The sequence below is a fragment of the Musa acuminata genome, chromosome BXJ1-4 (genome assembly GCF_036884655.1).
Source record: "Musa acuminata AAA Group cultivar baxijiao chromosome BXJ1-4, Cavendish_Baxijiao_AAA, whole genome shotgun sequence".
NCBI classification, from domain to species: Eukaryota; Viridiplantae; Streptophyta; class Magnoliopsida; order Zingiberales; family Musaceae; genus Musa; species Musa acuminata.
Genome location: NC_088330.1, coordinates 42,773,866 through 42,788,002, shown reverse-complemented (window position 1 = coordinate 42,788,002; position 14,137 = coordinate 42,773,866). Strand labels below are relative to the sequence as shown.

The window sequence follows — 14,137 nt, the reverse complement described above, 5'->3', positions numbered from 1 at the left end:
TTGGTCAGAACAGACAAACAATTAAACATTGGATCAAACAACTCCGTGACTTCAACTTTTAAGAGAGACAGCTTAGGATTTACATTGGATCAAACCATTACTGTGCCTGTCCACGTCTCCTCTCACTGTGGGTTCTTTGTTTTGTTGCAGTGAGGTTGCTGTTGATGCTTGGGCTCCCATTCGAGACAATGGGCAAGGGCCAAGAATGGCCACATGCTTTTGTTCTCATGCAACCTACAAGTTACAAAAGAGACTTCTCACACAAAGGCTCTCTTCCTCTTCTCCCTGGCTCGTTGGACAATGATTTGATCTAATTGTCCAACAACAATGGCCTGAAGGTGCAAAGAATCTTGTTGCTGTGGCAGCTCACACCTTCCTCTACCCTCGCTGATGCTTTGCATGATCCAATGATCCAAGGATTAGCAAATACCATTGTAGACCATGTTTCATGTGATGAACACAACGGTTGGGAACCAGGAGTTCTGAGAAGACAGGAGATACGGGCATTTCAAGTCTTTGTTTTCCTCCAAAATGTTGAGCTGCTACAATACTGTTGATTATTGTGATGTGCAATGGAGGACTCAGGGTTTCGTTATATCATGGACTGCACCCTGCAAGCTACATCATGGAGATGCCCTGGGTTTGGGTGGGCTTCACCTATACAAAAGACAAAGGACAGGAGAAGAAAAGGACTGCACTCCCAAACAAAAGGAATGGAATAAGCTAGAACACATCCTGTAAGATATTTCCATTACCATTATGGCGTTCATCTGTGCCTCATTTTGCTTCACCTCCCTCGTCCTATCTGAAGTTGGTCACGACCAGCTTCAATTGTCGATCACAAATTTTGCTGTACGACCAGAAGCCTGCAGACACAGCAAGATGGAACTCAAACAAGATTGAGGAGAAGAGATAAGCATAACAATCTACCACAATAGTCCAATGGCTGAACAAGATATATCAGGTACACAGAAAGAGAGGATATTCAGATGAACAAAAATTGGTACTCATATGTCCATCAGAACTGCAATGTGGTGGGATGGACACCAGATACTGTCAGGCCTATGAACGTACACTCATCAGGCATGACTAATTCACCGAATGATATTGGTCAGAAACATTGATCTAGGATAGTGGAATTAACCAAGAATAGCAGAATGGACTGCATCTGATCTAGGAATTAAATGCATCTGAAGCAGAATGCTTATACATGAATATACCAAAACTCTTAAATGTTTACCTAAGCATGCTCATGGAGATCAAATCAATGGAGAGGAACTAGGCACCTAAAACTCTTTGTGCTTTGATCAAGATTATGAAGTAAAAATGACTGGGAAAAGTAAATAAGTAGTCTCACAACCAAAAAGAAATTTGAGGTAGTCACATGTCAGTCACCAAAATGAATTGCTAGCTCTTATGTCGTACAAGAATGCAGTGTCAATCCAACAAAAAATTTCATGACACTGTCATTGCAATAATTTTTTTCATAACATCTTGATAGTAATACCTGGACAATCAAGTTAATGTTCACACTAACAGGCCTCTATAATCCATTATGAAAGAATTTTGTGTACCAACATACATGGAGAAATTAGTGAGTAGGAGCTATGTTACAAGTGTCACTACTGAAGGCAAAAAAGTAATAGATATTTACTATGATCGTGTGCTTTAGTATGGAAACATTACAAACATTGCTCCCTTGATCATGAGAAAGCGATAGCCGCACATGTGGAATGTTCTTCCAGCTCTCCCCCAAAGCAGGCTTCAAACTTCCTCCCTCTCCTCCGACCATATGATTTGTTACCTTATCAGCATTAAGTAACAAAGAGTTATAATCTTTTCGGCTAGCTCATGGCTGTCACAAAGGTACAAGCTGCAAGACATGCTTACACACTAACAGTGGATATTAGCATTTCTCCGTGTTAAACATGGGACTACTTTTAGTTGCAACGGAAAAAACCAAATTCTTGCCTGATATGGTCAGTTTAAATACCAGAAAGAATTAAAAACAGCTTTCCTTGGCTAACCTAATAAACCTGATTTATAGTTCAATGAAAAAATACAACTATATATTTAATTTTTAGCAAAAAGATAAGTTTAACTTTTTTGCTTCAACAGGAAAATAACTTTGCCATGCTCAAACGTTCAGCTTTCATCAAAGCCTGTTGACATCTAATGTATCAGTAATCTTCAGCAAATATCAAGAATGAAAATTTCAACTGGTGAACCTAAAGTGCAATAGGCTTTGTGTGCATTTCATCACAGAAACATGATACAATAATTATGCAGCCAAGCACAAAATATGCAACACCAGACATTATTGTACTTACCAAAACTGACAGGTTGTATTCATTTGCTATTTTCTTCAACAGAATTCCAGTTGTGATCATCATCAGCCGTCCTGCATTTTTATCAGACTAAAGCTTGGAGGAACTTAAAACAATGGAACATGTGTGCTAAAACTCAGAAAACAAAACCTGTTTGCAAGCATACACAGTCATGAGAACTGGTGATATTCAATATTCCTATTCGGTTACTCAGCTACATCAATGATATAAAAATCATGGGGCATGTTGATCTCATGTAAAGCAACAATATGTACAAGCACTTAGTGGATCTCATGTAAAGCTACCCAAGTAAGCAGTTGTATAGAATAGAACTTAAGTCAAATTAATCATGGAGCATGTCAGGAATACAAACTAAGAGTATATGAGGTGCATACCTTGTGAATTTTTGCCTCCAAGGATGGGTGTTATGAGGGATGATATTGAATCAACGATTAGTAACCGTATCCTGTTGCCACTACTTTTTACCTGAACCATTGATAGAAGTGCTCAATGCACTTAAATTCAACTAACATAGTACGATTCACAGTATCTGTGGGACAAAAAGAACCTGATGCTTCAATTTGCATTCAAGTTGATGTAGAACATCTAACAACTCAAAGATGTCAAATAAGGAGTGGCATAGTATGCTGCTCATAATCCTCTTGAGCCTACCTTCTTTTCCCTACAATGAAAAATTCACAATCAAGAATGACCCATAAAAAACATGTAATTTGCAATTTCCATAATAACAAGAATGTTCCTGATTATCAATTATGAAATTTACACTAATAGGACTACTGGTAATTCACAATGTTCATACTAAGGCAACAGAGTAGACATTAAGCAAAAAATAAAAGACAAAAAGAATAGGATTTCACCTCTTTAACCAAAGTGTCAGACTGCGAATTAACCATGTGTGCAATGCGGTGTGGGGAAAAAGAGTTACAAGTATCCAAGAACAAAACAACACCCAAATGCATGTCTGCAACACCCAATGCAGAGCGCAGACAAACCTGCACAACATGTTTGCTGAATAAGATGACTAAGAACTTATGATTGCACCAGAACTTCCAATAATCAGGAGTAAAAAATCTAACATCTATGGTGTAAATGAAGGGGAGAATTTCCTACAGACTGATTTTACATACTTGAAGATTTAATGGAGTCAAACAACTTTCTTACTTGTGTTTTACCAGAAGAGGATGGCCCCACAATTTCCGTTAACTGACCTTCCCGCAAACCTCCTCCAAGAAGGATGTCAATCCTGATCATTCATTAAGCCATAAAAAACATCATACTGTTGGAAAAAGAAAAGCATCTAGAGAAACACAAGACAATAAACTATACTAGTTAAATTTAAGATACCCTTTACATCCAGTTGGAAGAACATGCTTATTCCATTTAGCATCCTCAAGCAGCTCCACACCATTCAACCATGGTGGTTGTCGTCCGTCTATCGCCACCGAAACTTCTTCCATCCCCTGTTTTCGTCCTATTAGTTTAACATATTGTGACGGAGTAGTGCAAAAAGAGAAAATCAATTTGAACTAATTCACAAATCCAAAGAAAGAGGATAAAAATCTTAAGTAAAAGGATAAGTAATTACAAATCCTTTTAGATTCTAATGAAAACATAAAAAGGCATCAATTTTCAGATGCCAATCACAACAGAAATGGGTCTATAAGAAATTAACAGAACACCTAATTAGCATCCACGTACCAAGATGACTCTCAACTTCGACTTCTGGAAGAAAATACCAAGTTTCTTTGATTCTTATGAAAACATAAATAGGCATCAATTTTCAGATGCCAATCACAACAGAAATGGGTCTATAAGAAATTAACAGAACACCTAATTAGCATCCACGTACCAAGATGACACTCAACTTCGACTACCGGAAGAAAAATACCAAGTTTCTTCGATTCCAACAGATTACAACAGATGAAGTTAAAGAAAAGGAACAACAGGCATTCTATCATCTCCAATTGCAATAAAATCAGCATAATAAGCTACATCAACAATTGACCTCCCGTTCACAAGGAACATCACTGGTGGAAGAACCTTACCACATCCGCCTCCCCTAACTCTTTGGTTATGGGGGACTTGGCATGAATCGCAGAGCGAGGGTTTCGGGGTGGGGGCATCGGGACCTGAGATGCTACGGCAGATCCGTGGGGGGTTCCGCCATCAATCAATCTTTCGAGCTCACCCGCTACGCGCCCCCTCTCTTCCATTTGGAATCGTGCAGGGTTCAGTCACACATTGCCAAGTGCGAAAGCGCGAGTTTTCACGACTCGCCTCTCGTGCCGTGCGGACTTACCCACACACGAACTTGGATCTTGATAATCATACGACTGCACAACTATCAAAGCGAAATGGACGCAGATCACGTGGTTTCGGGGCGACGGGATTGAACCTTAGACAAAGATAACCGACGTCACACGTGCCCTCCGTGGCCACTCGCACGACGCATCAAGTCACGTGTTCTGTGGAACCTCCCTCGCTCGTCTCCCACCCATATAATCCTGTCCTCAAAACCCTAACCCGTCGCCGGACCAATCACTCGCGCTCCCACCTGACCGATCGATAGAATCCTAATGGCTTCCAATTCTAACAAGACCGCCGCGTTCTCTGCCTTTTCCAGCGCCGGTGCCTCTTCATACGACCAGCTCCTCCTTCAAACCCTCATGAGCCGCCTTCAGCTCCGCCCACCGTACCTCGACACCAACTCCTTCCTCTCTCACAGCCTCGACGACTTCCTCCTGGGTGACCGCGGCTCCGACGCGGATGGCTCCGATGGCGACGACGAGGGGGATGACGAGGACAGCGGCGAAGGGTCGAAGAACCGCCGGCTCCTCGCCAAGGAGGAGGCCAAATTGGAGAAGGAGATCGTGCGGATCGTCCGCTCCGGCAACGCCGTCGAGGCCCTCAAGGCCAATTCTGGCCAGTCGGTGGCCATCGGTGACCACAACATCTGTGTCGCCGTCCACGAGGAGCCCGGGTCCGAGTACCGGGTGTGGGAGTGGCACGGACACATCATGCTCTTCGATGAGGAGAACGGGTACTCGGCCGAGTACATCTACGGGAATTACTTCGAGAGACTGCCGGAGAAGAAGGGTAGGAAACAGGCCGATGATGACGATGAGGAGGAAATTGAGGATGGTCAGGACAAGAGCAAGCTCAAGGCAGGTGGAAGCTTGGGGCTTAGGGATTTGATCCAGGACTTGAAGGACTCGATCAATAATGGGGCGGGGAGGGTTCTTCACAGGAACTCCTTGAAAGATGGATCAGTGGCAAGGTAATGGTTTGTAGATAAGATCAAAGATCTATATGATTAGTTTAGCTATCGCAGCAATCCAAACAGACTTATTCTATATCTTGTTTGCCTCTGGTATTCAAATAACACGATTTGGCTTAGAATATGCTCCATGGTTTCGATGCAAAATATTCTTTTTTTGTGTGTGAATTTTATGTTCTTCTAGTTTTTTATGTGTTATGTCTGCAAAATTGTGGTTAACTGATGAATCTGGAGTGGATAAGTTGGTTCTAGTTTGCTTAATTGTTGTGTTCTGCAGTCCACCTTGTGCAAGTAAAGGTTGCATTGCTGCATGAACATTGTAATTCTAGTTTTTTTAATGGTAATAGTACTCTTGTTGGTTCTTATCATAGTTAGAATATATGAATTTTATGTTATTCTACTTTTTGATGTGTTATGCCTGCAAAATTGTGGTTTAACTGATGAATCTGGAGTGGATAAGCTGGTTCTAGTTTACTTAATTGTTGTGTTCTGCCGTCCACGTTGTGCAAGGAAAGGTTCCATTGCTGCATGAACATTGTAATCATATTTTTACTGATGGTAATAGTACTCTTGTTGATTTCTTATCATAGTTATAATATATGAACTTTCTTTTTAGGCTTTTTATGGGATGGTAAACCTAATTAGAAGTCATTTAGCACACCTGTAAGGCACTTCCAACTTCCTAGCTTAGCACCATAAATACTCAGACCTGGTTTGAGTGATGTTGACACCTAAAGAACAGACATGAGTGGAAATAAGGAAAAAAATACAGTTTAAGAGAAATAAATGATTCATTGGTCTGATCAAGCAATAGTATCGGTATAGTATGGTTCTAAAAGAAGTAGCAATATCAACTCTAAAACAACAGTGAAGGTGTGTGTTGAATCAAGGATAGGCAATTAGTGTTTTTGTTATGCTCATTTTGTTCTATACATGCTTATGAAAGGTCAACCTGATACCATAGGTAATTGCTATTCAAAGGAACATGTATCAGGTGTGCAAAATCTGAGAAAGTGATGCATGAATATTCATTGAACAGGTACATGAAATCTGACTAAGATTGGAAGAAATTGTAATACACTTGTCCAGCATAGCACCATAATTACTCAGGAACTGGTTCAAATGAACTTTTTTTCTCATTGATGTTGTTCTGATTAGCATATCAAGAACTGTGATGTTTGGATGACAAGGCATTGCACTTGGTGATAAGGTCATGGGAAATACTTCAATAGGTTATGCACAAGCAGAGAAGGATTGATTAGAAGGTCAGTATTTTCCTCACATATACATCAAGATATCAATCCAGTTTATGATTGCTTGAGGAACATAATTCTGTGCTCCACCTTTCATGGACTAGTCATATATAGGTTTTTAAGCATAGCTGAAGATGTTGCCTTCTAAGGTTTCCTGGTCAAAGTAAATGGTGATCTATGAGATTGTGGTACAACACTGCTGGAACCTCCTAACAACTATGCAATGAAATTGTGGTATGAACTTAGTGCTGGACTCATAAAAGAGAAATTAACGTAATATCCAATAGGCAAAAGTCCCGTATGTTACATTTACTAATCCTGTTTTAAGAGAAAGCGGAAATATTCTGAATGTTTTAATTCTTGGGTCATTTTTTAGTTTAATATTAATAAATATTCCGAAAGAGTTAGATTAGAGGACAGAGCAGAGCAGTCTCCTCCTCGTAACACAAGTCAGTCCAAAGGGCAGCTATTAGATGCGGACAAAAAAGAAAGTGGCGTCGCCCGGACTCGAACCGGACACCTTCAGTGTGATAGACTGACGTGATACCCAACTACAGCAATGATACCTCCTTGTTATGTGTTGTTTAGAGGACTAAATAGTCTTTTTCATAACACAAGTCAGTCCAAAGGGCAACTATTAGATGCTGACAAAAAGGAAAGTGGCGTCGCCCGGACTCGAACCGGAGACCTTCAGTGTGTTAGACTGACGTGATAACCAACTACACCACGACACCTCGTTATTATTTATTGTTTAGAGACATAATAGCCTATATATACATAATACAGTTCAGTCGGAAGGTCAACAATTAGATCCTGACAAAAAGAGAGTGAGTGGCGTCGCCCGGACTCGAACCGGAGACCTTCAGTGTGTTAGACTGACGTGATAACCAACTACACCACGACACCTCCTTGTTATGTGTTGTTTAGAGACATAATAGTCTATATATACATAATACAGTTCAGTCGGAAGGTCAACAATTAGATCCTGACAAAAAGAGAGTGAGTGGCGTCGCCCGGACTCGAACCGGAGACCTTCAGTGTGTTAGACTGACGTGATAACCAACTACACCACGACACCTCGTTGATATTTATTATTTATGAGATTTGGTGAATTAGACAGATTGAACTCGAACCAGACGGGTCAATGGCAACCAGGTAAGTGGGTCGTCGACTCGATGGCCACAGCCGGAAAGGAAAGCATTCAAGAAACGGTGGTAGCACTCGCCAGAACAAGAAAGATCCGGCAGCCGGCACTTCGTGCGAGTGCGATTATGGCCGCACCCCCGCCTTCACCCCTATCGGCGACGTCACCAAGAACCAGGTGGCCATGACCAATTTGGTGAGCCCTTTCATCGGTTTTTCTTCTTCCTAGACACGCATGAATCCGATGTTGTTGTGGCAGAATTTGTTAGAAAGGTTTGATCTTGCAGGACACTGGCTTTATCTTTGATGGAAATATCCTTAAATTTCTCTTGTTCTTGGAAGTATAAAAAGAGTCTCCATCATGTTCTCACTCAAGATTTCTGGTTTGAGTTTAGGTCCCCATGTCGATTTTGCCGGTCAGATACTTTTTTGCACGCAACTTTTAACATACGGTCACACTGAAACTAACAATAAACAATTTCAAACAATTCAAGAAATCAATCTGTCTGAATTGGGAATTAGTTAAATTAAATTAACAATTGGTCCCTGAAAGATAAAGATCAATTTGACAAAGTGACAAAAAGGTATGGTCTGTTTATCCATCCTCCAGCATCTCCCTATGGACATGCATGCAAGAGGTGCTGCAGTACTTGTAATCATACCTGTGGAAAGGGACTTTACCATCCAAGGAGGCACTGCAGCAGGAGCAAATGGCATCGCCAGCTCCGCTCTTAGGCGCTGAGCTGCTTGGTGGTGCTACCGTGGTGCTCGTTAGTCGAGCATTTAGAGCTGCTATTCTCCTCTCTGCTGCAGCTGCTCTCTTTTCTCTTTCTGCTGCCAGTGCCCTTCTCTGTTCCTCCTGATCATGGACACGTTCGCCAGTTAGACTACCTGTGAGCATCGAAGATGATTGTTTTAAAGATGAGAATTTTTCCTTGTCTGACCTCTTTAGACAAAACAGGCTGATTGCTTTGTGGCTGCTGTATATGAGCCGAGGCAGATGCTCCTTGATTATGTGAAACAGCAGCCGAAGCATTTTCGGAAATGGCAGCTTGGACCTGGAGTTGTCAGCAGAAAGCAAACATCCAAACAAACACGCATCAGTTTTTTATCCTATCGAGGTCAAAAGATTCAATTAATAATTTTTGTTTGGTCTACATTGTCATTCTGATTTGGCAAAACAATCATTCGCAATGGTCAAGCCTACATTAAAATGGAGAACGACAAGCCAGACGAAAAAAAAGAATTTACTGACTGCCGAATGCAATGGTAACACAAATCACACTGTAGTAAAGATTTGAATGACTACCGAATGCAATAGAAGCATACCTTTGCCTTTTCTTTCGCTTTCCGCAACTTCTTCAACTCTTTAGCCTTTGCCTTCCTCTTGGCATCCTTCTCAGCCTATGTAACCATCCCACAGAAATTAACAAATCCTAAGGTCTATAAAGCAAAATGTTCCTCCAGAAGTTTTAAGCAACAAACATGAACATAAACTTAATCCTTGTAAATTTTTTAACATCATAAAAATAACCGGTCAGCATCCCAGAAAGCATATGCATTAAGTTCACCGATACTGATGCTAAATGAATTTAAGTTACTAGAGCAGAAGAATTATTAATCAATCAATCTGTTTACATAAATGGAATTCAGGTGTGACAACAGGAATTGAAGAATAAGGAAAAGATTCATCACTAACTGCTTTTCCAGGAACACTGATTTATTGGACAATAATGCAGTAGAAACATTGCATTAATAGAAAACACAAATCAGGTACCTGTTTTGCTGCTTGCGCCTCTTCGATTTCCTTTGTCAATGGACTTGGTACATTGGCAGCATGCCAGTCCCACTTATCAGGATTTATCGCCATAAATCTTCTAAAAATGTTTCTGACTTCCTTCTCTGATGCTAACATGTATGGAGTCCGACCTCTACCATCTTTAATACAGGGATTTAGACCTTGTTCAAGAAGCTCAAGAGTTCGTTCAGCATCACCGCACTTTGCTGCTTCATGCAGAGGTGTTGTTTCATCCCTATAAGATGATGCATTAACTGCCTCAACTGCAATTGCCAAACCTTGTATTACCCCTGAACCTGATCCAGAAGAGGATTTCTTGATCTCCAAGTGCCCACTGGAATTGGAATCATTGGATTGAGGAATGCTATTTCCTTCACAAGATACACGAGAAGATGTGTCTTCCTCTGGGATGTGATTCTCATCTACCTCATAGGCCAGGCTTGTCAATTGCTGATATATGCGTACGGCTTCCTTGAATGTTGGCCTACGGACAGTCGAAGGAACATGTCTAATTTTATGATCTTGAGAACTCAACTGAGGCTTTTCCCCATCAAAAAACATCTGACGACTCCTGGATGGAGCATGAATAAATATACATGAGGAAGAATCGATGAACGGTTTCCAAGAGACAAGCAATTCTTGAATTTCCTGTGTCAAAGAAATTTACAAATCAATTTATAGGACATAGATAAGAGTAACCAAGAAGTATTGTATGTTTTATTAACCGGAAGTGTTCTCAATGTGGTGATGCTAAATAGTAGATCTAAGAAAAAGGCTGTCAAATTAATAGATCATGTTCAATCGAAGAGTAAACATACACTGCATGAGAAAAGAAAGAAAAATTATTCATTCTTAGTTCCAAACAGACATTGAAGTTTCCTGACAACAGCGGCAATGCTCCACATATGCTTTATGCATTAGTGACGAAAGATCTCTAGAAAACTCATTATTTAGTACCTTTTTCAGTGCAGCTTCATTATATCTGCGAAGAGATGAACCAGCTGAATTTGCAGCTTTCCCGGTTGCATCTTTGGCAGATTGCCTCTTGCCAGCCTTTGCTCTAACGACATACCTACAAATGGACATTAGGAAGTTAATCACAGCTTAAAGAAATCAAGTTAAATGCAATACAATTGAGGAAAAAAAAAGAAAATAAATTATACTGCAGTGGGCTTAAATCAGGTCTCCCGAGTTAAAATGGAAACTGATATATCATTTTTGCCAAGCAAATGTTTGGATTAAGTTAGCCTTGTCCTCTCATGTCCAGCACAAATATACAAGAAAAAAGAAATTATTAATATGTCATAGATAATCAAACTGTTCAGTTATCTGTATTAAAAAAATTATATATTTAGATTATCGATATGTTTAGATTATTCTGTTTGAAAGAGAGTTATATGATAATCAGCAAGCTAGGATAATAATTTTATATTAAAAAGAACGCTACACAAGAATGAGAGTGCAGAAAGAATAGATTGTACTGACCTGTGAAATGTCTTGTGAGCTATGACAAAGTTCCCATCAAAAACACAGCCAGCAAAATGACCACCACTTGCAAGCAATACAATCCTTAGATGTGACCTATCTCGAGGTTCACAAACCAAAGTTTTCAATCTGTTAATCAACTCTGTCTCTTCTAAGTATGTATCTCCACTTACCATATGGTTTGACTTGTTGTTCTCAAAAGATATATCTTCGGTTTCATCCATGAGCAAGCATCTCCATACTGAAACTATATCACCTGACTGAAGATAGAAACATGGCTTTTGTTTATCACATTCTTTTCCTTTGCTCGAGAGGCAGCTCTGATGGATAGGATCATTCTCAAACTCATCTTCTGAACCTGAGATACTAGATACATCAAAGTCCTCATATACAGGATCACCACCCAAGTTGTCAAAGTCGTCTTCCTTGATAATATTCTTGCCAGCAATGCTCAGCTTGACCTAAACATGGAGTTATATTAGGCAATTCATGAATATCCAAACTGGCCAGGAAATAAGTTATTAGGCCACTATCGAGATGCCCTTTGGTAATTGAAAAGGAATTTAACTCTAGAAAAAAAAACCTGCATACAGAAGAACTGGAGAAATATATTCAACATGATGAAAATGATGAGGGTTAGCATGAGGCCCCTGCTGATCAGCCAATAGCTACTTGCCATATAGCCTAATGACACATAAATTAATTAGAGTGCTCCTCCACCAGCCAATAGCTCCTTGCAGCCAGTTTGACAGGGCCAAAACCTGCTCCATACCAACGTGTGTTTGTAATCACCACCATTTCTGCAACCAGACTAGGAAGGAAGCTTCCATTCCTCCTTGTTGTTGGACCTTGTCCATCTTTATGGAGGCAGGCAACTAAATTTTCTAATCCCTAGACTACTACTCTCTACCTCTAATATTAATGAGCACTAGAGAAAGACTCCATCGGACACACTCCCTGTGCACCTCTTTTTATATTTTCACAAGATAAGCTCAGTGTATGATACGCACATCAGACTCCTCTCTTCCAATGTGTTGTTTCTAAGTTCAAATTGAGGTCAATCTCAACTCCATTAAACAGGATGTTCAAGAAGTGTCCATCGGAAATAAATGTTTAAGGCTATGTTCGCAATTTCGGTCCGCATCGACGTACCAAGCGGTATGCCTAAAATAGCTGAAAACACTAGTACATATTGTATTAGTGTTTTCAGCTATTTTAGCTAAAATAGCTAAAAGGTCGGTAAGGTAGAAATCAACCATTACTTTCCAGTACAGGTCAGTAACGGTTGAAATCGACTGGTACTGCTCGGTATAGGTTAGTAACGATCGAAATTTCGATCGTTACCGCACGATAAGGAGCCAAAAATTTGGTATCGCTCGGTAGTAGGCAGTCCACCTATCGAGAGGCTCTCGGACCGATACGCACCACCCGTACTGGGCGGTACACATCGAAATTAAAAACCATGGTTTAAGATCATCTTAATGTACAACAAAGTTTATTGGAACAGAAAAACGAGCTGATAGAACCATATTCCCATTTCCATGATAGACAATTTAAATTTGATGAGAAGTCATGGAATTTCCATGATCCTCTAAACACTAAGATTTGGCAAGTAGCCTTTTGAAGTAGTAGTCAACAGGTCTCTGTCCTAAATTAGCAATCACATGATAAACCCATGCTATCGAAGATCAATATCCAAAAAATTCCCTCAAATTAAACGAAAAGATGGCCTAAGTAACCTAAATTTCATGAACTCCTAAATGTTCAGACTTCAGAGAATAATAAGTTCTTAACTGTGATCAGAAGTCATAATTCCACCAAATATTTTTTTAAACTAGAATAACATTTTTTTATTAAATCCTGTTAAAAAAAGCAAACCACCAGAAACATATCTCATGATATGCCCAAGATCCTGCATTGGAATGACACTGGGTGCCAAGCTCTTCAGAAAGTTGTTTGAGTTTCAAAAGTCCATTCTATGATATATAAATAACAACGTCTGTTAAAATATTACTCGATTAAAAAATCAAGTTTCTATGCCTCATCAAATATCTTCTTATACTGCTTATAATTCTATCGATAGTTACAGAAGAAGAAAAAAAAAAAAACACACACACACACACACACACTTACGATTAAAGATTTAGGGTTTTCTTCAGTGTACGATTAAAGATTTTCTTCTTGTTCTACACCTTTTTTATTAATACTATTCAGATGCAAGAACCACATAGAGAAAGAATTTCGACCAATCCATGAGCCGCTCGCGTGTGAACTACATAACCTACAACAAGCAGAAAAAAATCCCTATTTTCCTTTGAACACCAAACCATAAGTATCATATCTACGCTTATGATAAGAAGAGGAATTAGGTATCAAAGAACAAAGAAGACCGAACGAATTTGGAGTCAACATCAAGAGGGAGAGGGTTGTGCTAACGTTCAGGCGGTGGAGGTCGGATTTGAAGTGGGAGCGCTGGTCCTGGAGAGAATCGAACTCTGCCTTGCAGGTGTTGCACGTCCACCTAGACGACGAGGCGGCGGCCTCCTTCCCCACCTCCCCAGCACGAACCGACTCGACCTCCACATCCACTCTCTCGCCGACGCTCCCGGCAACCCCGGTCTCGGCCGTCACCGGAGAAGGGTCCGGGATCCGTCGAAGGGTTTCGGATTGGAGGGAGCGGAGAAGGCGGCACGAATCGAAGAAGCCAGGCGGGAGATCGAAGACGGAGCGGGGCTTCCGCTCCGCGAGGCTCTTCTCCTCCGTCGCCGCCATGGGCGAAGCCAATCGAATGGTGTCTCTCCTCTTAGTATTACTCTCCCTCTATATGGACACG

The 14,137-nt window shown here is 40.5% G+C and overlaps 3 protein-coding genes and 3 non-coding genes across 12 annotated transcripts; 1 reads left to right on the top strand and 5 right to left on the bottom strand.

The window, feature by feature from the left end:
- Positions 1-21: 21 nt before the first annotated feature.
- On the bottom strand, positions 22-4,639 carry LOC135581341 (DNA repair protein RAD51 homolog 4-like). 7 transcript variants are annotated; one of them, XR_010512860.1, is made up of 10 exons: positions 4,394-4,639; positions 3,693-3,808; positions 3,510-3,591; positions 3,206-3,340; positions 2,896-3,009; positions 2,723-2,813; positions 2,331-2,401; positions 1,691-1,804; positions 756-866; positions 22-657 (listed from the first exon to the last, which is right to left on the bottom strand). XR_010512860.1 is itself a non-coding variant. In XM_065180085.1 (10 exons), exons 1-9 carry the CDS (start codon positions 4,559-4,561, stop codon positions 802-804), a joined length of 960 nt encoding a protein of 319 aa, XP_065036157.1. In that variant the 5' UTR covers positions 4,562-4,639; the 3' UTR covers positions 22-657; positions 756-801. The 7 variants fall into 7 exon arrangements, 5 of the variants coding, with proteins under 5 accessions (XP_065036157.1, XP_065036156.1, XP_065036159.1 ...); XR_010512859.1 differs by having other exon boundaries at positions 1,655-1,804; positions 4,394-4,638; XM_065180085.1 differs by having other exon boundaries at positions 1,687-1,804.
- Positions 4,640-4,813: 174 nt separating this feature from the next.
- On the top strand, positions 4,814-5,749 carry LOC135671825 (uncharacterized). Its single transcript, XM_065180088.1, has one exon. It carries the CDS (start codon positions 4,925-4,927, stop codon positions 5,627-5,629), a length of 705 nt encoding a protein of 234 aa, XP_065036160.1. The 5' UTR covers positions 4,814-4,924; the 3' UTR covers positions 5,630-5,749.
- Positions 5,750-7,538: 1,789 nt separating this feature from the next.
- TRNAV-AAC (transfer RNA valine (anticodon AAC)) lies at positions 7,539-7,612 on the bottom strand. The gene has a single exon. It is a non-coding gene; the product is annotated as a tRNA-Val (tRNA).
- Positions 7,613-7,710: 98 nt separating this feature from the next.
- TRNAV-AAC (transfer RNA valine (anticodon AAC)) lies at positions 7,711-7,784 on the bottom strand. The gene has a single exon. It is a non-coding gene; the product is annotated as a tRNA-Val (tRNA).
- A 98-nt stretch (positions 7,785-7,882) lies between these two features.
- TRNAV-AAC (transfer RNA valine (anticodon AAC)) lies at positions 7,883-7,956 on the bottom strand. Its single transcript has one exon. It is a non-coding gene; the product is annotated as a tRNA-Val (tRNA).
- A 553-nt stretch (positions 7,957-8,509) lies between these two features.
- On the bottom strand, positions 8,510-14,129 carry LOC135671824 (uncharacterized). The gene is made up of 7 exons (XM_065180081.1): positions 13,741-14,129; positions 11,305-11,765; positions 10,777-10,891; positions 9,799-10,467; positions 9,351-9,425; positions 8,966-9,079; positions 8,510-8,880 (listed from the first exon to the last, which is right to left on the bottom strand). The coding sequence occupies exons 1-7, from the start codon at positions 14,074-14,076 to the stop codon at positions 8,617-8,619; spliced, it is 2,034 nt and encodes a 677-aa protein (XP_065036153.1). The 5' UTR covers positions 14,077-14,129; the 3' UTR covers positions 8,510-8,616.
- Positions 14,130-14,137: the final 8 nt, after the last annotated feature.